The 26,109-nt window shown below is 37.4% G+C and overlaps 1 protein-coding gene across 3 annotated transcripts in view; it reads right to left on the bottom strand.

The window, feature by feature from the left end:
- Nucleotides 1–26,109, bottom strand: part of l3mbtl4 (L3MBTL histone methyl-lysine binding protein 4) — a 141,918-nt gene that overhangs the window by 107,929 nt on the left and 7,880 nt on the right. For 2 of the 3 annotated variants that reach the window (XM_088642113.1, XM_088642115.1), the window contains exons 2-9: nt 12,253–12,368; nt 8,887–8,981; nt 6,874–6,928; nt 6,266–6,354; nt 5,054–5,158; nt 4,795–4,930; nt 3,792–3,883; nt 2,422–2,573 (exon numbers count right to left, since the gene is read on the bottom strand). In XM_088642113.1, coding sequence (XP_088498239.1) covers nt 2,422–2,573; nt 3,792–3,883; nt 4,795–4,930; nt 5,054–5,158; nt 6,266–6,354; nt 6,874–6,928; nt 8,887–8,961 — 704 coding nt within the window. In that variant the 5' untranslated portion in view covers nt 8,962–8,981; nt 12,253–12,368. The remainder of the gene's footprint in view (nt 1–2,421; nt 2,574–3,791; nt 3,884–4,794; nt 4,931–5,053; nt 5,159–6,265; nt 6,355–6,873; nt 6,929–8,886; nt 8,982–12,252; nt 12,369–26,109) is intronic. The other variant, XM_088642114.1, reaches the window with a different exon arrangement.

Raw genomic sequence — 26,109 nt, 5'->3', positions numbered from 1 at the left:
CACTGATTATCTCTGTTCTATACAAGTTTAATTTCTTTAAAATAAATATCACATTCCAGTTATACATATCACTTTTTTATTTTGTAATTAAGCAATTAAGTACCTGTGCTACAGTGACTGTGGGCAGGGATATCTACACTAATGCACAGAAATTAGAAGTATACATTTGTCTCATACAGAAACATATAGGATTTTATTTTGGGATGCTCAAACACTTTTTACGGACTCTAGGTTTTTATCTTGGGATTTGAAAAGTTCAAAATGAGACATTATAAACACTACTAATTTGTTTTTCCTTTTGTATTCCTTGGGACTGGCCATGGTGCTACTGTACAGTACATGTATGCTATTAAATTGGCTAAGGGAGCATCTTGTTATGCGCATCTGTTGTTGCATTGTCTCTCCAGCACTTACAAACTGTGATTTTAGATCTGGATTTAAACTGGCATTTTTCACAGAGCTTCCAAGAAGCACCAGCTGCTTCATCTGGTCTGAGGTGTATTTCAGGCATGGTTCTATTGCTCATCCTGTGACAATCTCAAGGACCATCGCTAAGTAAATACATGGAGTGCGAACACCCTTCTACCACCACAAGAATTATAATGGAATAAACTGTCCTTGATTTATTGTATTTTCATCAGAAGCCCACAATCCAGAATCCCTCACTTCCAGTCCTAAAACTGCAGGGGGCTTAATGGTTACCTCTCATTGTTAACAACATTTATCTTCCACTTCACTATTAATCTTAACGATGAGGGGTTAGGAAAAAATCTTCAGGGTATTTGAGAAATCCAACTAAATTCTACAAGTTCAATAGTTATAAATCAGCAAATTAAGTATGGTAACGTGCTCTTCACAGATAAAAAGCTAAAAGCTGTTAAAATTTGATAACGTTGACAATCACAAAAACACCTAAATTGTCACTGTGATTGATGAGGTTTACTACTGTAGATACAGTTCAAGTACAGCTGCAAACAAGAGGGGAACATTCGGCTTTGCTCCGCAAACAGAACACAACCATCAATCAGCCAGTTGAGCATAATGTTATAACTTTGCTTTTTTATCCCATACTGAAAAGAAAAGAGACACAATGTTTCGGCTGTGGAGCCTTCACAACAGCACGGAATAAACCTTTACATGTTCCTGCAGCTCAGTATTTGAACTTTGCAACAGGTAAAGTATTAGTAGTATACTTCCCCTGCACATCTATTATCAGTTATTATAGGAACAAGATGATATTACATACAGTACACTGCTATGAAAAAGTCTTATTCACCTTAGACACGAGCAAGAGTACAACATACTGTATGTAAGCATACATTTTTTACTTTCAAGGCCTCAACTACCGCTTTCTACAATTTTAGATTTTATTAATGAAACTTAGTTTAGAAGAAACCAACCTTGTCATTGAGAATTTTGCATTTCACATTGCTCAGGAAATTAAATTTGACTTCTACAAATGATGTAAAAGTACCAAGGGAATATGATATGTTGTAGCAGCTAATGCATCAGTTAGCAAATTAAATCTTGACTTATTGTCTTGAACAACTTGTCATTAACATTATATGTTCCCTGTTACAAATCCATAGAGCTAAAGGGTATTTTATTTAACAGTATACAGTAACAAAGCTTCAGACAGTATTTAATTTAAAAGAATATGGTTCACAAGAAAAAAATGAAAAGTATGGTATTGTCAGATACTGAATCTTAGTTTGCACAGATAAGGTGCATATTACCAGTCAAGAAATTAATAAATTAGATTTTAGGATCAATTTACTAAATAAGCAACCTGAGAAGAAACATGTACTGTACCACAGTCATCTTTAAAACCTTTCCAATATATCTATGTCATATTACAATACGGTGTGAGATGCATACATACTGTAAAATACAGATATTCAGTAACAGCAAACACATATTAAATATGTTGCGAAAGTTTAATAATCCATGTGTTATCAATCAATCAATATCAATTTTGAAATATATCGTTTCAGCCTGAATGCAGATGCTATATTTACTTTCTATAGTTACAGTGAAGAACTAACAGTTAGTCTGAAGTGAAAGTTGTTTTTTGTTTGTTTCATACAACACAATGTACTGTATGAAGGGTTTAGAAAAAAAACATACGATTTCTGTAGGATGTCCAACAGGAAATAAATAAATTTTCAGTTTCTCTGCTTTTACATTCTACGGTAATCCAAACCTGAAGACCATTCTTTGCGACAGCTGTAAATGTTACCTACATGTTCCACTTATTCTCATTAACAGATCAAATGTTTAATTTTACTACTGCCATATTTGCCTTTTACTGCATCCAAGGAGTAGGGTACCCAAGTGTTCACACATAGGAAATGTTCTCATGGAAAGAAAATCACTATCTGTGGTACAATAGTGATTAATAATTAATAAGAGATGTCTCACCAGTAATCATACGTATCATCCCAGTTATCAAAGTGAACGAGAAAGCGACGGTCCACCACATCTGCTACAGTCGCGACACAGACCAAGCAAGGGTTCTTCCTGTCGACAGCTTCCAGCTTCATACCAGCTTCAAACTGTGATGGTGTCACAGCCTGCGGAGGAAATGATTTGAGAAGAATTAAGAGACAGCATTGTTAAGGCTGGTGCTTAAACACGTCTAGTATGTGTCTACTCTGTGTGTCATGATGCATATACTGTATACGGTACAGTCTCTTTTCTGTGACTTGATATTTCTTACGGTAAGTAGAGAGTCGTCTGATCATAAATCTAATTCATGATTTCTCTAAATCTGCATAAGACACTAGACTACACTGTATTCAGCGTCTAGTTTATACAAAAAGCCCAGCCAAATGATCTTTTATTTTTCAAAATGTGTATTTCACGTTATGTATTATAAGTAGTAGATGTATTACATATTCATTAGCATACGTGTTAACTATGCACACAATTTTAAAAATCACTCAGACCTAAAAACAATATTAAAAACACACAATTATAACATACTGTATACAGTATACACATCTACAGAGACCTTAGTACATTTAGTTTATCTAATATTTGTCAAAGTAGTATCAGTGACGGAAACTGTAATATACCAAATTGCCCTATGAATCTTGCGTACTGTAAATCTCACTCTGTATTCAGAGTGAATAATGTTTTCTTGTTTAAACATTTTTCTGTATTGTTTAATTGTAATCTGTGGTGTGGACATTTTAAAAATTATGAGGAAAATGAGTTTTCCTAACAATATGAATATCATTATCAACAAGCTGGAACATCTGCATTTTATGCACATAATTCAAACTGATTTTTTTTTTTTACACTGGTTTTGACAAAGTTGCCAAGGTAGTTCCACAGGCTAGCACAAATGCTTCCAGGACTGCATGTTCTAATCCCTCCTCTACAGCACTGGGCTCAGTTCCTGGGTGCTCGCTGCATGTACTGGAGTTTGCATGTTCTCCTTGGGGTTGTGTGGGTTTTCTCCAGGTGGTCCAGTTCCACCCCACAGTCTAAAGACACGCTAGTAGAATAACTGGCTTCTGGAAAAACTGGCCCTGGTTTGAGTGTGTGTGTGTGTCTGTGTGCCCTGTGATGGGCTGGTGTCCCGTCCAGGGTGTGTCCCCTCTTATACCACTGCGTATTGCACGCACTGATAGCCTCTGGTTCCCATGCAACCCTGCACTGCTTAGAAAATGGATGAACGGATGGATTTACAAAACCACAGGGCTCCATATTACTTAATTAATGCTCAAATGGCTACTAACAGCTGTGATGATTTTCACTTTTAGCAAGCAGAACAGAACACTCACAGTATTTTGGTTCTTAAACAGGTTCTTTGGTGCAGCCTGAGCATTACAAGCCTCTAGATACTTTGACCAGTTAAAGTCATCCTCCTTGCAACCTGAAATGATGCAGACACGGAATTACTGTTATTTATTTTACTATAATGCACATACAGTATATCAAAAATAAGAATAAGAATGGTACATTTTGGTGTTGATTTTGTTTGTCTCTGTCTAACTGGTCTTTGGCTTTCAAAAAAATCTGTTTCCTTTGCTATGTCCTTTACTATTGCCACTGCAATATCTGTTATAATATAAACCCGAGAACGATTATTGGTTGTACCGCACTACGACGATTTTCAGATACTTATTTTTATAGCTAGCATCACCTTGCCTAGAAATATAGGCTTTTTGAAAATGATTCAATCTTTGTAAAAATTAAGAAAAGGAAATCAAGTTGAACTGAGAGTTTTGTCTGAGTTTCTTTAATTCAAAACACATTCGGCTTTTTGTTAACAAAAGCCCTTATATCTCAGATCATTTTGATTTTAAGTGCTTGTTTTGGTACGATTTTGTAATGATTTGTAAAAAGGTATTCTGTTCAATAAAACTGATTTAGCCAACATAGCCATCCACAAATAAGTCAAATCCCAAACTCATGTTTTTCATCAGAAAGAACCACAAAACAATTAAAGGTTTCAATTTGGTCTGGAAAAGAAAGACAACTTTTAAAGGCAAATTAATTTATCTTAATACAGCACTACATTAAATGTACAGTGTGCAGAGAAAACATTCTACAAAAAATGAAAGCAATTCCCTTAATGCAATGCAGCTACGTAGTTCATAAAATCCCAGATAACTGCAAAAACCTTAAGTATAAAGAAATCATGCGCTTGATAAATGCTATCACTGCATATTTTAGTATTTGTCTCTTTTTTTTTCCTGTGTTGCTTACAATCTCCTTAAAATCCCCAAATCAGCAAAATAGTTTGCTTTAATGAGAGCTGGTGCTGTGCCTGTAGACGGATACCTTTCGGGGGGTGAAGTCTGCGCCCTGTTGTTTCACACCACCCTGCAGGCCGGATATCAGGAGAATCGGCATTCACCCAGAAGTCATAGCAATCGGAAAACCCATCAAAGTGCAGGCGAAAGCGATAGCCAATCACCTGAGAAGGATATCGGGAAGATGTTGCTTACAGACTGCAAAATATTAAATGTAATAAAAAAAATACCAGAAGACTAAGCTTGTCACACATCATTGAGGTTTGATAACCTTTTCTTTGACTTACTTCTGCGACCGATAGGACACAAAACATAGATGGGTGAAGTGGGTCAATGCCTTCTAATCTCATTCCGACTTTAAAGCCATTTCTGCACTGTGGAAAAGACTGTTGCTGCAACAAAAAACAAAACATTTGAATAGGAGACCGGACTATTTAGACTATGCAGAAAACTTTAAAGTGTGTATTCAAGAATATAAATAAAGTAATTTTGTGCAATTTAAGGCCACTTTTGTGCTTGTTTACACTGGGGTGATGCCTCTGTTGCTTGGTTGCTGTAGAAACCACTGTTTATGCTTCTAAAATAATTGATATCTTATTAAGTCCTGTCGTAGAAAAGCCCATCCACACACTGCATAGAAAGCAGAATTTATTCAAGCATTAATCATTCAGTAATGAGGTCTGAATTGAAGTGGAAAATATGAAAACCCTTGCATGGTCTATCAGATAACTCTAAACCCTGAAATAAAACATTTCGGTAGGTCTTGGTTGGTAATAAAAAATAAAAACATTCAGCATGTATTTTCTTGTAGGTTTAAACCTACAATGTTTTCCATCTTCTTACTGTATGTTTTATAGAGGATACTTCTTGTAAGACACTTTCTTTGGAGTGCATTCAAAAACAAAAACTATTAAAATAAATATGAAACATCCTTCATTATACTGAGGGTTATATTGCAAATAGTGCATTACTGACCACTCACTAGGGTAAAATAAATGAATGCATTTTTCCATTTCAATTAGATTATTAATTACAATAACAGTGGTCAATAACTCCTCCATCCTCCCATATCAACTCCTTCATATGATGACACTGTACTGTTTTATTAGTAAACCAGTCTACAGTAGATCAACTGGGATTTCAGACATATTCAGTCTGTCAAGTGAATACTGCATACTGGCCATCAGCAATTTCTTTGTTGCATCGCAACAAACAAACACTTCCAAGTTGTATTATCAGGAAAAAATATTTGCAGAACTATTTTCTGTTCCTGTTTTGATTAAACACCCTAATCTCTCTTAGTTCACAAGTGAATATACATGGACAAAATATTGTCTGTTCGTACTTTGCAGCACAAAACAAAGCAAGAATCTAAATGATCAAGGCCTGATAATTCTAGTCTAATCATTTTTAGGAATGCAATGAATAGTTCGGCATTTAATAACATTATATGACTACAATTAGCCGGTTCTATTCTGGGAGGCTGACGCCTACTGTACCTCTGTAAACAGTTTCACTGGTGCTGCTATGGCCTTCTGTTCCTCCAAATACTGATCCCAGCTCCACATTTTCTTTTTCCCATCCATCCCTTAAATAAATGCAGAAAATTCGGGCCGAATTAACGAGACATTTAAAATAAACTAGAATAGCAGTTTTGTTCTTGCCGTCTGGTGGGAATGGCCACGTTTTACTGTACCGTATATTCCTCCCAGAAGGTGAAGCAGAGGTGCCCACTTTTTCCCTCACCAGCAGGTCTTATCTTTTTATCAGCATGCCGTACGTTACAGGAAAATGCTGTAATCACGCCATTTCTAAAACTGCCTGAATGATAAGCTGGGTTTCTCTGCTGACAAAACTTTAAAAAACACAAGTAAAAAGTATTGCACTGCAATGTCTTCCTTATCAATTCTTCCCAACCAAAAAACTACACATTAGGAAACCCTGAAATAGGCGGATGCCTGCATGGACTTCAGCCACAACTTATAATAATGGCTTTAAAAAAAAAATCCCTGAAGATTTTCACCAGTCTGCAGAATATGTGAAATCTAATTCGGCACTCTCCTAGAGCCTAAATGGAGAAAAATGTACAAATACTAAAAAAGCTTACCAAGTGTACAAGACATTTTATTCTTCATTTTTGTCTCCTCATCTCTCGGCCGCTCCTGTAACACAACAAGTTTATTATTAGTCGATTAGGAGGTGACAGGGTTTTCTAATTAAGATTTAACAATAAAGAACAAGTATATTAGTTTAACAAAGAACTTGTTTATTAGTAGATGAAAGGATTATTGCCTGTTTTCTAATAAAGATTATTAGCATTGTAATTAGCATTATTCAATGCTGTAGCAAGACAGTAAAGACTGTAGACGGTATAAGGCTGTAAATCAGCAAAACAGCTCTAATTTGAAAGAGCTTCATATTATGTCATAACTAGAGCTCAACCCGAGTAAATAAATCTTATCAATCTTTAGTTAAACCAGTGGTGCTGACAAAGAAAAATATGAAAAATACATAAAATGCTGTCTCTTTATAAAAAATGTCTTTGTTCTAGAGGTGAGCATTAATAGTTGTTGCTGACAAGTCAAATACCAATGACTGAATTGCTTCACACTGGAAAAGTGATAATTTGACATAATGCTAAAAACACCTGTTTGCAAGAGATTTCAATCCACAAAAGGCGTTGGCACGATTTGTTGAAATCTGAGAAATATGAATTTAAGACTGTGCACAGGGGCACTTTTTTACACAAAGGGTTGTGGGTGATGGGAACAGTCCCCGTTCCCTCTGAGTCGTATTATCAGAGCTGGCGTTTTTCGAGGAACGGCAGGGTGTGATCCTCGGATCGATTACACACCAAGCTATGAATGTAGCTTTCTTACAATTGCATGCTCTTAAAATTGCAAGTGTGCACAAGGGAGTGGCAGGGCTGCAGAAGCAGACATGGAGCACACCACTGGGGCTCTTTAGTTTGTCTTTTAACTCTGGTTGGCAAATCCTGAAAGGACTTCCTAAGCCTCCCCACTGAGAATGGCTTACTTTATCATAACACAGCATTAGTATTCCTCACATCTGCTGACTGACTAAAATATCCACATACTGTATGTTACTTAAAATGGAGGCCAATTAGTGATAAAAAATTGTCTAAAAATTGACCCTTCAAATACACTTCAAGTAGAAGAAATAAGCATTTTAATAAAAACTCTTACATTTGGAATGTTTCTGAATACAGTGTCAGTCTCACTTTTTGCAGGCAATTTATTATGTCTTTATATACTGTGAATATTCAACTGTAAAAAAGAAAGTTTTATAGCTAACCCTATAACTGGTAGCTGCCACTTTTAGCAGAGCCTAGGAATTTGTCTGCTCTTTTCTTGACAAGTCATTAAGTTCAGAAGGCCTGACGTTGTAAAACTGGGTCAGGGAATGAAAACTGGCAGCAGATTAAATTGCTTTTTCCTTCTTACACGGTACTTGTTTACCAGACAGGGATGCTTTATGCCCAGTTTTTGTTGCGTTTTGTCATCCTTACAGCTCGCCACATATAGTACAGCCATTTCAAGTCAAATTCAGCAGTATACTGTTTATCAGAGGTTGGTTACATTTCTACAAAGTGAAACCTGCATTTGACTCCTTGGCAAAATATACTTAATTTTTTTTAACTGCTAATGTCAATGACTTGAAGAATTTTCTTTGGTGATTTTCAGCTAACTGTGAGGGTCCTCTTGGTTGATTTATCATGGAATGGCCTGCAAATTCTGTGTTTGGAATTGGTCTGGCATTTCTTGGCATTTAAGGTAGATTGGTAGTTTTTTAAAGTACCTATCACTGTACCCTCTCGTACAACATTCTGCATACATAAGAAGGAACTAGTAACATTCAGCTGTAAAACACAGCGATTGGAGTAGGACTGCAATACGTGTTTTCATTATATTCAGTTTATGCACAATGCAGTCCAAAAATATCTTGTCATCTAATACACAGAATTGTTTTCTAAATTTTTAAGTTAAAAATCATAACGTTTGTATTTTGCTGGTATGAAAAATTTTATAAAGCTTTTTCTACTGGATAACTAGAAAATCGGTTTCCAATACAGTATTATAATATGACATACACTACTTACTCTGAGGCAATATTCATCTGATGACCCTCTGGAACTCAGACTTATTTTTCTTCTTTTCTTTTCCTCACACTGCATGATGACAAGCTGAATGGTACCTAGAAAACACCACCACAGCAGATACAGAGGCATTTCTACACACATAGTGAAATCTCTGCAACATGTTGAAACGAAATGTTTTTTGTTTTTGTTTCTTTGTACTACTTATGTTCGAGAGCTAGCTAAATAGATTTTCGTTATACCATATACCTGTATAATGAGTATAATGACAATAAACTTGAACTTGAACTTGAAATGAATTACAATGAACAAAAAAACTGTTGTTTTTTTTGGAGAGGGCTGCTTGCAATACTAAGTAAATGAAGAGCTGTGATAAAATACAGTAGCACTGAATTTCACCATAACTGCTTGTGTTTGTTACTGCCGTCTCATGCCCCAAACCTTTCATTGCTTTTGCCTATCCATTCTATTAAGTGAATACTGAGACTGCACTGCACCCTCTCCGCTACAAGTATTCGGATAATTTTACTCTTTCAAAAGCACTCCCCACATTATAAATTCACCTCCTGTATTAAGCAAAGAAAATGTATATGCAGTCAATATTAAATTAGGAAGGCCCCGTAACTTAATTGCCATTTGTATAGTACTCTTGTTTTCTATTATACTTAGACATGCTAGATTAGAAAGCAGACCTCATTGTAACGCTGACAACAGGGATTTTCATACATTTAGAGAAGGCCTCACAAATTCCACAGTATCAGACAGATACATTCTGTGACAGCATTTCATGTGATTTATTTGTTCAACAGACAGGATGCTACTAGAACACTTTCTTGAACGCCTCGGTAACAAGATAAATCACCACATGCACAAAGGCTTTAGACAAAAGTGCTACAGGAAACATGAAGAATAAGTCTTTTTTACTGCTTTCTTTTCTTTGTTGTGTCTCTTGAGCTAGGAACACAGTAGTTACATGATTTGTTGCTGACCTCTGATCAAAAAAAAAACTTATAAAATGTATATTGGATTTAAATCGCTTTGGGGGGACGGGGGACCTTTTCCCCAGTGATAATTTGGAACCCTTGCTAAATATAAGATATTTTGTAAGAAGTCAGTTTTACCTCATACCTTTTCTGTTTAATTATGTTTACTAGAACACGAGAATTAATAATAATAATAATAATTGCTTACACTTATATAGCGCTTTTCTGGACACTCCACTCAAAGCGCTTTACAGGTAATGGGGACTCCCCTCCACCACCACCAATGTGCAGCATCCACCTGGATGATGCGACGGCAGCCATAGTGCGCCAGAACGCTCACCACACATCAGCTATCAGTGGGGAGGAGAGCAGAGTAATGTAGCCAATTCATAGAGGGGGATTATTAGGAGGCCATGATTAGTAAGGGCCAATTGGAAATTTGGCCAGGACACCGGGGTTACACCCCTACTCTTTTCGAGAAGCGCCCTGGGATTTTTAATAATGTTATTAATATTAATTAATAACAATAATTAATAATGTTATTGTAGTAATAAAGAATAATGTATATCTGTTTTTCTTTCTGCAGAATTAATGTTTAATGCTGAGTAACTTTGCTTACACCAATGTGACTTTGGATTGTATTATGACTTTGACACCATTCAGATGTAGCAGGAAAATCTCGTAACTGTAACTGAAAACTGGTCTGTAATCGTACTTGGGGTACATGTCTCTTGCCCATACAGGTGCATTTCGATGGCTGGCATCACAAATTTGATTTCTGGGCAGATTCTGACTCTACAGATATTCATCCTGTTGGGTGGTGTGCCAGGACTGGTCATCCTTTGGAAATGCCACTCAGTAAGTAAATATTTACTTCTTTGTGTGTGCATCGGAATATTTAAAAATCCTACATACTGTAAATTTAAAAATTGTTTAACGAAAAGTAAAAATGTTCCAAGATATGCAGCAGTTTTCCTTTAAATACAGCGTACCTGTATTGTTTTGTAGTTACAGTATATCTCTTTTAAACATATATTTGCTTGAAGCATTTCATATACATATTTAATCAGACTTTTCAAACATCTTATATATGTTTAGGCAGACATACCAGTGGCTTAAAAAGAATAAATGAGCAGAATACACACAAAAATACAAAAGGTATGTTTATGATTAATTCTTGACTTACGTAAAACAAATACAAGTTTATTTTAAGGTTTGTGTGGTATTTGTAGTCGCATGCCAATGAGGTACTTAAGGGAACTTGTATCTGCCTGATCTCCTCTTGTGTCTGTGCAGCAAAAGCACAATTAATCCTTTGAAGAAAGAAAGGAAATGAGCATTGCTGTTTTTCTCTGACATGGCAAATTGACATGAGGTGTTTTGTATTATAAAGCGGGATAAATTGTGCATTGCATATCAACCGGGGTCTTTAAAAAAAAGATCAGATTTCAAACAGAATGTTGTTAAACATGAAATTCACCAGTGCATCACTCAGAAGAGAGCTTGTGTCAAGTGTGTATCCTGTGATCTCTGTTATATTTGCAATGTGGGTTCATGCTTCTATTTTATATCACAGGAGTTCATGCTGCCTGTGGGACAGCTTTGTGGATTTGACAAGGGTATAAAGTCCTTCGCCCTGCCTTATACCCATTGCCTGCCAGGATAGACTTTGGCTCCTGCTCAGTCTGAATTTGAAGTAGCCGTTAGAAAATGGATGGATAAAGTCCTTCGCTGATTAGTAGTACTTAGAGAACGCAGAGAGAAAAATGAAAAAGTTGTTTTCTGTTTTAGAAATAATAATAATAATTCCATGCAGTTATATAGTGCTTTTCTGGACACTGCACTCAAAGCGCTTTACAGGTAATGGGGATCCCCTCCACCATCACCAGTGTGCAGCCCCACCTGGATGATGTAGCCATAGTGCGCCAGAACGCTCACCACACATCAGCTCTCAGTGGGGAGGAGAGCAGAGTAATGAAGCCAGTTCAAAGATGGGGATTATAAGGAGGCCATGATTAATAAAGGCTAACAGGAAATTTGGCCAGAATTTGGAGAGTCAGGATCTCAGTTTTACGTCTCATCCGAAGGACGGCGCCTGTTTACAGTATAGTGTCCCCGTCACTATACTGGGGCATTAGGACCCACATGGACTGCAGGGTGAGCGCCCCCTGCTGGCCCCACTAACACCTCTTCCAGCAGCAACCTTAGTTTTTCCCAGGAGGTCTCCCATCCAGGTACTGACCAGGCTCACACCTGCTTAGCTTCAATTGTGGAGTCAGTGTGCGGCACTCGTTTATTTCTCTAATTCCCCAGGTCTAATTTTAATTCATCTCTGAGAAAAGCCCGAGTGCAGTGGAGAATGGACGACGGGACCCTTCTGTCTCACCTAGGGTTTCTGCAGCTCCTCAGTCAGTTATAGTGGGACCTCATTAGCTGGTTTTCCATGGCATTCTCATTTTTCTCTTCCAGACAGACCAGTCTCTACGGCCCTGGAGTCATTGTCTACAAAACAAAAACACAGTCTTGTCCAAATTTCGATGCTTTTGTTAACTTTTTTCTTGGGAAAACAGAGGGAAAATTAAGTCATTAAAAGCACCATTTGCATTAGGAGAATACGTCAGTCCTCTGTTTACTATCCTACACAAGTATATACAGTACAACTCCAGCTTTATAACCACATTATTTTCAGGTTAGTTCATAATGCCTTTATGAGTTATTCTTCTGATCTCATTAACTTTATGCACCTGTTGTTATTTATTATAATTTCTTAGGAGAAGAATTTCAGGACTAAATATCACATGATATCCTATTTGCACTTCAATCAAATTGTATACTGGTATTGGCCTAACTGTAAAAAATGTATGTTCTTCTTAATTTGACTTTTTGAGCTCAACACATACCGTACTGTACACCCAAAGTCCAGGACAGTACAGATAAAAAAAAAGAATAACCTGCTCTCTCCACCTATGACCCAGAACTGGATTTTATTCACACAGACATTTAAACAATCTCAAAGGAAATCTGAAACATTTTTACATGTAAATTAATCAGGACAGCAAAACTAGATCTTGTATGATAGTTCCCCATACATTCTGATTTTATACACATCTTCATTTTCACCTAAAGAGAAGAACTCTATCAGATTTGAAAAACCATTTGTTCAGTAAAAAAATGACCCTTCTGTATATCAGCTAAAAACGGAGCTATGACCATGTAATTTGCAGTTTTAAAAATTTGGTAAAACACCTTTGGTTCAGTTAGCCAATAGCATGTTGAATTATTTTTCTGTTAAAATAAACTGGTTCATCTACAACATACAAATATCCATCCTTTATAAAATAAAACAATAAAATATAATAAAACAATAAATGTGCAATTTCATACTAATAAAACCCAAGAAAGATGTGAATCATCTTTCCAAAGGCAATAACCACACTGCTGTCAAACTTCATCTTAAAACAAATCCATAATCTTCGACCTTCACAGCTCACTGAATATTTAAGTATGCTATCTCCCAGCTAAAAAGCTCAGACCTGGAACTTTTCAGTAAGAATTCACACTGTGGAGCTGTTTGCTAATGACGTACAGCATAAAAAAATCAAATGACACAAGCATTCACATTTTTTTCTGCTTGTATTTAAGGGGAAAGATGCACATTTTAATATAAAGTAACATACAGAAATATTGTAAGATGCAAGATCTTGGATTTAAATAAAAAATAAAAATGTAAATGATTTGATTTGATCTGATATGCATTAAACAATATTAAATGTTTGTGTACAAATCTGTTGAGGATTTGCAATCCAACACTGAACAAAATCAAAAACATCAGAAGCTAAAATTTAAATACCGATCAGTCACTTTATTGTCATGACATGCTAAAAATCTAAAAAAAAATTAAATGTGAAAGGTATCAACATCATGCTTGTGATATTTGAATTATTTTTCCTGTTTCAGTAAGGCAAAGCAATTGTTTTAGTAACTATTTACACAGCTTTAACCTATAGTATGTGTAAATTTCTACATGAATCTTAATCAGTTCACAGTGAGAAAAAATAATCCGTACTGTATGTGACTGGACAGTGATATCATTTAAAAAAATCCTTCCTAGTGAGGGTTACTGTTTTTAAAACAACAAACGTAAATATACTATATGATGCACTGCATGATATTTGACAAACACCACAGTCTACAGTACGTCTATTACTTAATGCGACATAAAAATGACATGTACAGTACAGTAATATTCTGGTTTCCTCTCAGTTAACAGACTAGATCTAGCTTGGCTGGTGCCTCTAAATCCGCCCATGTGGGTTTTCATGGTAAGAAGACACACCCAGAGTGCATCGCGTCCTGTGTCCCATGTGTGATGGGTCAGGTTCCACAGTCCTATACAACGCTGTATTGCACTAAGCGCTCGTGGAAGAAGGGTGGATGTAAAATCTGTTTGGAAATAACTAAAATGTATTTTTAGAATCAACACGATGTACTTAGAGATGCCCCGCAATTATCTTGCCCAGTCTCTCTAATTGTCCGTAACCTCTAAACATGCCAGCTTAAGATAAATGTGACATCTCAAAGGTGGCTGCTAATGTCTTGATGAGAGGGCACATCAGGGCAAATGAAAGACAGCTTGTAAAATATATTAAAAATATATCAAATATATTTTATCTTGTTTTGTGCTGTTTTTTTAAAAGATCAAGTCTAAGGAATAAACTCCTGTATATGGTAAAGGCTAAGGTGGTTCTCTAAAGCATAACCATTAAGCACACATATGACTATGTGAAGTCTAAATTGATCCTCCGGTGAAAAAAAGATATTGTCGAGAGGTTAAATGTTGTTCTTAATGTCTATACAGGCACACAGAGACACAGATACAAAAACTACATGATCTGGAAGCTTAAAAACCTAAAAAAAAACTCATCCGAAGGCTGAAATAGTCAAAAACAAACCTATGCCCTCCATCCTTAACAGTTAAGAAACGAGCAAGTGTAAAAAATTGCCCATGTCATGAAATATTCAGCAAATTTTAAACACACCTCTCACAACAAAATGGTAATGAAAGTTGTTCAAACGTCTAACTGCCAAACCTAACCCACACTCTTACCAGAGATGTGTCACCATGACAACTACATTCAAATCAATGGCAAAAAAGATATTACAGTATATTGTATCAAAGCAATTGCTTGGGATCCTATTTGCAAAGAGTCCAATCAATCAGTTACTTTGAATAGAAGCAAACAGTTGATATGTGAAATGTTTTAACAATTATAGAGTAAATACTGCACTTTGGAAGTAAAATAAACTCTACAGATTTCCCTACATTCTTTAAAAGATGACAAAAAATATTATCTTAAACTCATCCAAACCATTAAAAAAAGACCTAGGGAGAACCTGAAGTGATACGTCTTGATTTATTATTTCTTCTAAAACTCATTTAATGTGAGTGTAAAAATATGTTTATTTTTTTCCTTTGTTTTTTAAGAACCCCTCAGAATTTTTTTTATCCCCAGCATCACTACAGTACTTTATCATCGTACTTACAACAAAATTATGTCCTACATATTTGTGTATACAGTATGTACAAATATGCAAAATTGTACATATTACATAATACATTTTTTGTATTATACGATACATATAGAACATATTTCTCCTATGAGTACCATGCCTTTGCATTCTCTCATCCCAACACATAGTAAATTTCACTATGTAGTAAATCTGAAATGATGTTTTCATGAAAAGCTCAATTAGACTCAATTAGATTAACAAACTGACTTGCTGTATGTGGTGGCATCTCAAGGTCCTACCCATCAGTGAGGATCAGAATATACACATTTTTATTAGTGATTAAGAATGATCATAAGTCTATGTGTTATTGATTAGTCTGCAACCACTGACAGTCATCCTCTTCTCACCCTGCAACGTCTTGTTCTTTCGTAGTACATTATGCTCAACTGCTATCAAAGAGGGCACGGAGCTCAGCACTGCTGCCTCGCAGCGCTGGGACACCGTGTTCACCCTGGGGTGCTGTCTGTGTGGAGTTTGCGTGTCCCCCCTGTGTTCCAGGGGGTTTCCTCCGGGTGCTCTGGTTTCCTTCCACAGCCCAAAAACATACTGGTAGGTGAACTGGCTTCTGGGAAAGCTGGCTCTCGTGCGAGTGTGTGTCTGTGTGTGTGCCCTGTGATGGACTGGTGTCCCGTCCCAGGTGTACCCTGCCTTGCACCTGTTGCTTTCTGGGGTAGGCTCTGGCTCCCCCGCAACCCTGTATTGGAAGACGCGGGGAATGGGATGCTAAGAAAAGATACTACAATAAATATATATATATAAAATATAAAGGAGAACTGATGTCAAAATGTAAAACCTAACCTCCGTATTTTCCCCACTTTGTGTAGCACGCTGCCGGACCTTCTGTTACGCTCTCCATAATTTACTCTGGCACCCAGTTTCAGATTTGTCCAAAACACGGAGGGGAGCAGCTCCTGGAGCCGCTCAGTAAAACGCCTGTCGGCAGCATCTCTGTCGCCCTTCTCTCTGATCTTATCCTCTGCCACTTCATATCCGGCCATCTCGAACGCCGAGGAATCTGACAGCGAGCCTGTAAGACTGCCCTTACTGAGCTTTGCTACGGCTCCACAAGTGTAACAGAATAAAGGACAGGCTAATGCTGTACAGAAAGCAACCAGCACCTTTCATTATGACAGAACCTTTTTTCTGGAAATGTATTGATATTTTACAAACCAGAAAAGTGACATGTGTCATAGGAGTCCTTCCCGACAGACTGTCAAAACAAGTTCCACTGCCTTTTTGTTTGGATTCCTTTTGGAATTAACACATCATTCTGTTAAAGGCATCTTATCACATAACCAGTGAGCATGTCATCAAAATAATGCAGTGTCAAGAGAACGATGGTGTGACTTGGGCAAACCGACGATCTTGTGTCTGAATGACAGGCACATCTGGATAGTCACCATAAATGTGAGAAATCATTCATTAGGATAATGCTGTGTACATCTGTATTACTATTTAGTTATCTCCCATTCGTTAAGATACCTGACAAAAAAGGCCCAAATATATTCACTTTAAAGCCCTACAGCAGTTCCACAAAGAAAAGTTTTAAGTATATGAATCTTTTTTTACTTTTTCCAAAAAAAAAAACATCAGTACCTGTAGGAATAAAACTACAGAATTTACCTCAAATTACCTTCAGAACTGAAAGCTGCCATCATCCATGTTCTATACAATAGAAGCGTATCAGCTCTTCTATAAGATAAACATCTGATTATCAGCCGGACAAAATCAGAGAACCTGTTCATTTCTTTTCCAGTCGGCCAGATAATTCAGTTGAGAACAAACTCACTCACAGTGACGGCCAAGAGATCCCTGTATGCCCCAGGGCATCAGCTGAAGCAATCTGAGCCAAGTACCTTGTCTGAGGGTAGAACACCAGTGCTTCACCTGGGATTCGAACCCACGACCCCAACCACCACTCCACACTGCTGCCTCTACTATTCGCCACAGTAAAACTGCGTGTCTGTGTTTGTGCCTGTCCAGGGGGTACCCCGTCTCGTGTCTTGTCTTGTGTCCCCCCAGTGACTCTGAATTGGAAAGAAGCGGCTAGAAAAAGGATGAATGGAAGAACAGTATAATGAAACCGCATAGTGACGTACTATAGCTAACCGTTAGATACATTACATTATATTCATTAGATACCCTGGTCTTAAGCAAAGATCCCTTCAAGCACAGACAATCCAGCAGTTTTCATCTAAGCAATGCTGGCTCGCTCTAATTATGAACGAAGAATTCTGTATCTTAGTTATCGAAACTCCTGACTCTTGAGCCCTAACAGTCTCAAATAGCTGTCAGCCATGTTTACATCATATAATTAAGGAAATTGGGCAAACAAAAGGATTTAGGAGAAATTTGAAAAGACCCATCTAGCAGCTGGTAACAATTTAGAAAAAGTCCAAATAATAATGATCCATCCAACAAGTTAAGACAACAAATGCACTTAACAAAAATAAATCTGTTGCTTAACAAACCGGATTCGTTAAGAGCATCATTCCTGGGGCTTATATGCTTTTGAATATCGCCTCCACAGTAATTATGAACTTTGCTTCTCTTTTAGCAATAGGAAACTGAGACACAATTTGGACTGAGTGACTTAAAAGACAGGGTCAATAGTTTTTCATCGCTTAAACGTATAAAAAACATTGAAACACAATGCAAAAATGATCTGAACCTCTTAACAGTTAATACTGAGACAAATGTGTGTTTATACAGTCCTGTGTATTTATACTGTATATGTTTACAGATTACCACCCACTCACTATCAGAAAGCCACCTGTCCCAGCCCAAGGATCCAGCCAACACAGGACCTACCCTTGAGAACATGGGGCAAATTTCAACGAATCTGCGAGCACAAGCAGAGCATAAAAAAAACACACAGAAGGTGTCCTAGGCTGGACTCGAACCTAGGACCCAGGCAAATTTCGGAACAAATGAATAGGAGGGGGAGAAAACTAATTTGATAAAGTTAAACAAATGACCAATTACCGATTGGTTACATTCATGTGGAACGAAAAGCATATTCATGTTAAGGACAACTACTATTGAACTGAACGACAACTGAATTATCAATATATACTTTAAGTGCAATACAAATAAGCTATGCTTTATTCCCACAGCTATTAACCTGCTTCATTTGGACAACTGACTGTACTGTATATTTTACGTGTTATTTAACTTATTCTTTTCATCTTGTACGTGTCTCACACACTGATGACCCATCACTTAAGTTGTTAACTTATTTTCCTCATCTTATGCCTGTGATTTCTTTTCTGTAAACAGGTTCATGTGTTAAATGTAGTGTATATTGTGCTACAGTATGTCTTGTACTGTACCTGCCTGCCATGCAAATTTCCCATCTGGAAAAATAAAGGAAGTACAGTAAGTACAGCAGCCCTCTCTGTATCCCTCATGGTATAAACAGCTGTTCTTAAAATCAGATAAGGGCAATAATATACAGTAACTCCACCATAACAATGCATTTCCTATGCTCAGAAAATAAGTTCTGTCTTGTCCAGGGACAAGGTATAGACTCTGCTACTGTTATTTAAATGTAACACAGTAATTAGGCAATAACATACTTCACTGCACTTAGAGGTGTTTTTGTTTTTAGTCCAGTGTATCTCTTCCCATTCCTTTTGTTTACAAAGAAAACATTCTTTACTACACCAGTGCCAGGATAAAAACGAAAAAGAAAGATTAAGACATATGCTGTAATAGTGGTAAGTAAAGGACATCTACCACACTGTTTACACAGATCTTTTTTTGTTGTCCCTACAAATGACGCAGTGTCTGACAAAAGCATTTAACCAAACTAGCTTGGAAAACTCAAGGTTTCCATGAGTACAGTGCATGCAACCCTGTCTCCGTGTCAGACTATTTTACATTTCAGCATATATCCAAAATGATATGGAAACAGCCTGATGACATCAAAGCTATGGGTAACAGAACAATTTACCCCTGCAGGCTTTTAAAGATGAATGACACACGGGCTATTCTGCAGGGAATTATCTCAAAAGAACTACTAAAACCTGAAAAACAAAGGACTTTCACAGCCACTGATGCTGTATAAAGACTCACCAGAGGAACTGCCTGAAGAAAAAAAAGTGACGGGTGAGGCAGTTTTCGAACCTACTGTAACACCAACGAGAAACTAGGGCATTGTGCTAGCAATACTGCACAAAATGTTTTCCATGAAGTTAATGAGGTGAGGACAAAACTCACAGTGAGCCTGTTCCACACTTATGGCATGAGAAACAATAAAGATGCAAACATAATTTGAGAATCTAGAAAAAAAGTCATGCCTACTGTACATTTCAGTTACACGAGGGTATAAATGTATGGTTTTGAATCACCGTAAAATTTTCAGACTCTAAAAGTATGATAAATGTTTTATAATGTTAAGGTTCTACCAATGAAAACTACGCTTACTGTATTAGTTCAGGTGGGTAGCCGCGTCAGCATGCGTAGGCTGCAAAGGAACAAGTAATAGGTTTATTTCAGGCTGAAAAGAAAAGAAAGAAAACACAATGCACCTAAAGAAGGCTACACGGCCGAAACGTTGTGTTTTCTTTCTTCTGTGTTTCAGCATGGAATAAACCTATTACTTGTTCCATTACCCTTACAGTATGCTTTAACTGTTAAAAATTTTAGTCCTTGCCAGGATCAAAGGGTGTCAACATTTATAAAGACAGGTGCCAACCACCTATTCCATGTCCATTCTTACAGTATGTAATAATATATAAACAGAATTTACAGTATGTTTTTCATGGCATACACTAATTGACAGCACTAGAAGCATGCAAATACCAGATACTGATGCATCAGTGAGTAATTACATACACATGTAAATTCAGCTAATAATAATACAACAAAGTACACAGCTGTTAAAAAATCCTAAAGAACAGACTTTATCTAAAAAAATGCATTCAATTTAATTCCATAACAGGAAAAAACAAACACTACCATCCCTCTGCAGTTCACACCAATCACCTTCTTTTCAAGTAGTTTAATTAAATGCACCTGATCTCACACAAACCCTGAAAGAATCCGGCCCACTTGGGCATAACAGTAAAGCCAGAGATTAATCAAACGGCTAAGGAAAGGGGGTTGGATCTCCATCCCGGCAATTCATTTTCCACATCAGACAGCGATCTCAGCTGTTACACATGCAGAAGGGGTTTCATGCGGATATTAACAATGTAAACACAACTTTAAGGTACATTCTTTGAGGTTTCGCCCCACTGTAATAAAAAAAGCCAGCAAGCTTACATTTCATCACTGAGGGCTATCGACTCAGCAAAGTACAGTACATTTCATGATCATACAGCAAATGTTTTTACCGAAAGGCACCACTTCAGAAAACTATTACACTGTATATTAAATAAGACTCCCTGTGGACACAGCATGCGTCTACTTCTCATTATTCAATCCTTTCGCCAAAGAACTGTTTTTTTATTCTTAAACCCCCCACTTTCATTCTATATTAATTTTCCAAAGCTCATGATAACTTCATGGGCCAGATGTAGTTTTAAGAAATATTCAGGGACTACAGTCCACAAAATTAAAAATCTTCCTCTGCAAGACGGACAAGTATACATGTGTTGTTTCTATCAGATTTAAAGCTCAATGCTGCAATAGCAGTAATAAATCACCAATCATGGGAACATTTTATGTAGTTTTATCACAAAAATATGTATAATATTAAGAAGATTAAAGACAGCAATAAATAAATAACTACACCCTCCCAACCAAGGGACATAGTTTCAGTTTTCTAGGTTTCATGGCTGAACCCGAATCCAATTTTTCAAGAGGCTGTGTTCATTTCACAATTTACTTAAACATGATACATATTACATTTGATTAAATTACAAAAGGAACTTAGAAAAATATTGATTAATGTAAATAGTTTTCTACCTTTGTTGGTGCAATTGTAATTGTATTCACCATGCACAGTAAATTTCCAACACAAAAGTCAGTATTTATGTTTTTCAGGACATTAAAGAATTGACAGCATTTTTTTTATTTTATAATTTCCCATAGGAAATGTTGTATTCCTATAAAATGCATAAAATGTATAAACACAAATAATTTAAGGACTAAAAGGACTTTTTATACAACATAGAATAGTATACCTTGAATATTTCTAAATTCATACTGTCCATGTATGTACCGAATAGATACTTGTTTTCATACTGCATATACAGTACTGTATGTACTTCAAATTGCCTTGGATAAGGGCATCTGCTAAGAAACCAATAGGATATTTATAATCTGTGACTCCTCAGCAGGTTATCCTACAAAATTGCTACCCAGAGTAGAGCATACTGACATAGACAGTTGTGAAACCCTGTCTTAATAACATCACTTTTATAATTTAAGTACACTATAAATAGACAATTGGCCTTTTAAAAGTGACTTATCAGGAGGTAAAAGTTTAAATATTTTATGTTAATTTTTCTACATTCAAAACAATTCCCATAACATGTACCAGGGGTTTACTAAAGAGTGACAAAAAGCCATTTAAAAGACCACCAAAGTGTAAAGTTGTAAAAACAGACATGCATGAAGTTAGCTCAGAAAAGCACATGGTAATAAAAGCACCAATAGTAGAAATGACCTCCTGTGGCCACCACATTTAGTGGTTGGCATGGTAGTACAGTGGTTACTTTTACTTTATCACTTTATTGGCCATATACCATATCTTGCATTAGGAATTTGTCTTTTCGCATACCCCAGCTTGCTCTCCATGAGACACACAGACAGGGAGAGAAGCTGGGGGTCAGAGCACAGGGTCAGCCATTGTACAGCGCCCCTGGAGCAGCTGGGGTGAAGGGCTTTGCTCAGGGGCCCAACGGAGGAGGATTCCTCTGCCGGCCACAGGATTTGAACTGGCAACCTTCCAGCCACAGGCGCAGATCCTCAGTCACAGAGCCACCGCTCCGCCCCAATGGTTAACATTGCTGCCTTGGAGCGGTGAGGCACTGGGTTCAATTCCTGAGGTGCTACAGTATCCGCATGGAACTTGTATGCTCCCATCTTGTTTGCGTGAGTTTCCTCCTACAGTACTCTGAGGTTAACTGGCTTCAGGGAAGTTGGACCCCGGTGTGAGTGTGTGCACGTTTGTGTCTGTGTGTGGTCCCTGTGACGGACTAGTGTCCTATCCAGAGAGCGTTCTGCTTGCTGTGTTAGGCTCTGGCTCCCCTGCAACTCCGGATTCGATACAGTGGTTAGAAAATGGATGGATGTTTTTGGTATGGTAGTCGATGGTTTGGATGTTGATTCAGATACCCCAGGTGCAAAGTGATGGTGTTTTTCATGTTCTCAGTTTATCATTTTACATTTTATTAGTATATCATCTTGTGACTCAAGTCACAAAAACTATATCTGGCTAAGCAGGTGCTGAGAAACGGGTCAAAACCTTTATTTTCGCTAGACTGAACTGCTGTACTGTAAACGTCCCCTTCCTTGCATGTCTTACAGCACTCTCAACAGGCTTCGTGTTCAAACCTCAGATGCTAGAATCCTAATAAGATTTAAGCGCAACATTAAACTAATATTCTAAACCTAAAATAAAATGATCACGGTATGAGGGTAGTAATGCAACGTTCAGGAACACCACACATGATCTGCCAATAGCCACCTGTAACCACGTGTCTGGATCGACACATTAAACAGGTCTGCTGCTGCCTTCAGCAAACCACCAAACAAATGTGCATCCACAATCGGGGCACATGCATCAGCTTCCTAACCTACAGGGCAGCTATATCACATGCTGGACCCTACCCACCACTTTACCCAGGATATGTCACCCCTATCACACCATTCTCTAACACTTCTGCAAGGCAAGGCGCATGTACATATACATGTGGACAGTAACACTCACTATGCATGTAAACGGAGTATGAACAGATTAACCGGGAAATCCTGAAACACCCCATTCGGAGAGCAGGTCGTTACAGCTATCAGTATACAGCCCGACTCCATGCATTAAGAGGCTGCCGCATGGGAACAAGTCACCATCTAAACACAACGGCATACCGCGGGATCATCCAACTACTGGAGAAGAATCGATTCGAAAAAGATACGAGCCAATAAAACCCACGAGATGTTTAGGCTACAAACTCTACTACGCTCAGTGGCAGTGAGCAGCAGGAGCTTGAGCAGGGCAGGGCTTATTTCTGAACATTTCTTACACATCTGGGGGCTGCTGCTCTAGCAGCTGAGGCTGCAAGGACAGTGATGGTGTCTGAGGCTGAACTGCTCATTTGACGCAGACCGGAATGGAATTCTAGCTCTGTGCATTTACAGTAAATGGGCCAGATACACTTTCTGGAATTCAGAAAGTCTGTCCGCAGACGGTTTTCTGATTAATCACGAGAGGCGACACCTAACTGCCTAAATTCCTTTTTAAACGGGAAAATTCCTCTTAACCGCCAGATGACACCCCCCCACACACAAGCTGCCCAAACCTCTTACCATCCTGCAATTCATGCGAGTGAATGTAATAGTGTAAAACAGTTTCAGTTTCAATTATAATATCATGCATCAAAGTAATAAAAACCAATTTCCAAGCCAGTTTTGTTCTGATACCTCTGTTTCTGGCAAACAGCCTTACTGAGGAAGCCAAGCAATGTTTCCTTTTATTCTATTGCTATACAATAGAGATATCTTACTTCACAGACATGGACAAAGAGCTACTGTATGCCTTCATGCCTTCAAACAAAAGTTTTAAATAAGGAAAAAATTACACACTAACAAATTATCGATGTTTACTATTAGTGATTTTTACTATTTTTAGTTTATAAGTGGATTTTTCAGTCTTAATAATGTGTAATGTACTATACCTTACATTCAGCAACATTCACTGCATATAATGGCACATAACTAGTGCGTGCACAGATCAATATTTTTTGTCATTTCGTTTTTATTGTTTGGGTGAGAGGCAGCATGGTGGCACAGTGGTTGTGGGTTCAATTCGAGACCCGGGGTGCTACAGTATCTGCAATACTGAATACACGGTAGTATTTTCTCTAACCGGTGGCTCCGGTTTCCTCCCACAGTCCAAAAACAGAGTAGGATATTTGGATTCATTATCAAGCATTTGCTAATGAAAGGAAGAAGTGCCATTAGAAGAAACAAACACCTTTCTCAATTAGGCATTATTGCTACAGTGGGGAATCTTGGACTTTCTGCATGTCCTAGAAAAGTTTCGGCGACATCACTTCCTCACATGACCTTTCCGAGACGACGAATCTGGAATGGTGGATGAAACCCCCACTGGACAGCACCTCCCTTAGACAAAACCCCCCATGGGAGAAAACCCAGGCCCACGGGACAAATCCCCCTCCAACAGAAGAATAAAGCCCAACTATAACAACTCACGTCAAGCTGAACTGAAATGGAGACCAAAGTGCTCAGTATGAGTTAGCGCTGGTGAGAGGTAGTAAGAATCAGAATCAAGAACTTTTTATTCGCCAAGTACAAGATACACAAGGGATTTTCTCTCGGCGCAGGCGTCAGCGAGAGCTCCTGTTCTGAGCAGTTCAGCCTTATCTCCTTACTTTTGTATTTATGCTTTTATTGTTCTGCATGTCTATAATTTAGTGGGATGGGCTTCTGTGCAGGGGGTGGTGACAGAGGAGCTGTTCCACACTTACAAATCTATGCGAGCAAAACAATGATTACAAATGTGACAAACGTGACAGAAATGAAATAAATACTGCTTTCGTTTTGTGGATCCTCATATCACACTATTAGACTTAATGTACACAGTACACACCCAACCCAGAGCTACAGCTCCAAAGATAAATCCATTCTGTATACACAACTATAAAACACCCAGTCTTAAAGCTTATTTCCTAAACTATTTAAGCAGTAAATAAACCCTGTTATAAAATAAAAAATGTTTTTTTTTTCATATTTAGTCATCTCTGTACAAAAGGGTCATTTAAAACTCAAAATGTAATGAACACTAGATGAGAAAAACAGTAATATCAGACTTATTCTTTTAAAACATGCAAGGATTACCAACTTGACTTGGCTAGATCACATTTAACTTTTTATACACGTCATTACCTGAACTGTTTAAAACACATTAGTGTCGATGATTTCCTCTCTTTACATTCATGTACTGTACATGAGAGGGTGTTTGAGGGCATCAAACTTCTATTAGAGAGACACGAATCTCCAATTACAGCAATTAACAACACGTATCAAAATTTAAAGCAATATTTTTTCAGTAGTGTATGAAGCAGATTCCATAAACATTTAATTTATGTTGGATCACATGTATAAAATGTCATCAAAATGAACAGTAACAATTGTGACAGTTGTTTCTCCTTTACATATTTATATAAAGCAGACTATTCTTTCCCAATGTTTTTTCAAAGGGAAAATATTTGCTTTCTAATACATTGAAATTTTTACTTTTTTGGTGGCTAAACAAAAATTAAAACATCTATACTCCAACCTTCTGTAGAGCGAAGAATTGGTTAATTGGGTCACACTCCCGCACACTAAAATATGCTAAACTCTCATTTTATTGTGGGACACCAATGGCAGCATGTCAGTCAGAGATCTTCAACAAAGCACTAAATACACACATTCAAATCAATGTTTAAATTAATCACAATACACCAACTAATAATATGCCTAATTAACAACTAAATGGTAA

This window comes from Lepisosteus platostomus, chromosome 8, assembly GCF_059453375.1.
Source record: "Lepisosteus platostomus isolate fLepPlt1 chromosome 8, fLepPlt1.hap1, whole genome shotgun sequence".
In the NCBI taxonomy this organism is placed as follows: Eukaryota; Metazoa; Chordata; class Actinopteri; order Semionotiformes; family Lepisosteidae; genus Lepisosteus; species Lepisosteus platostomus.
Note: the sequence above shows the minus strand (reverse complement) of the source record. Positions and strands in the feature narration are given on the sequence as shown.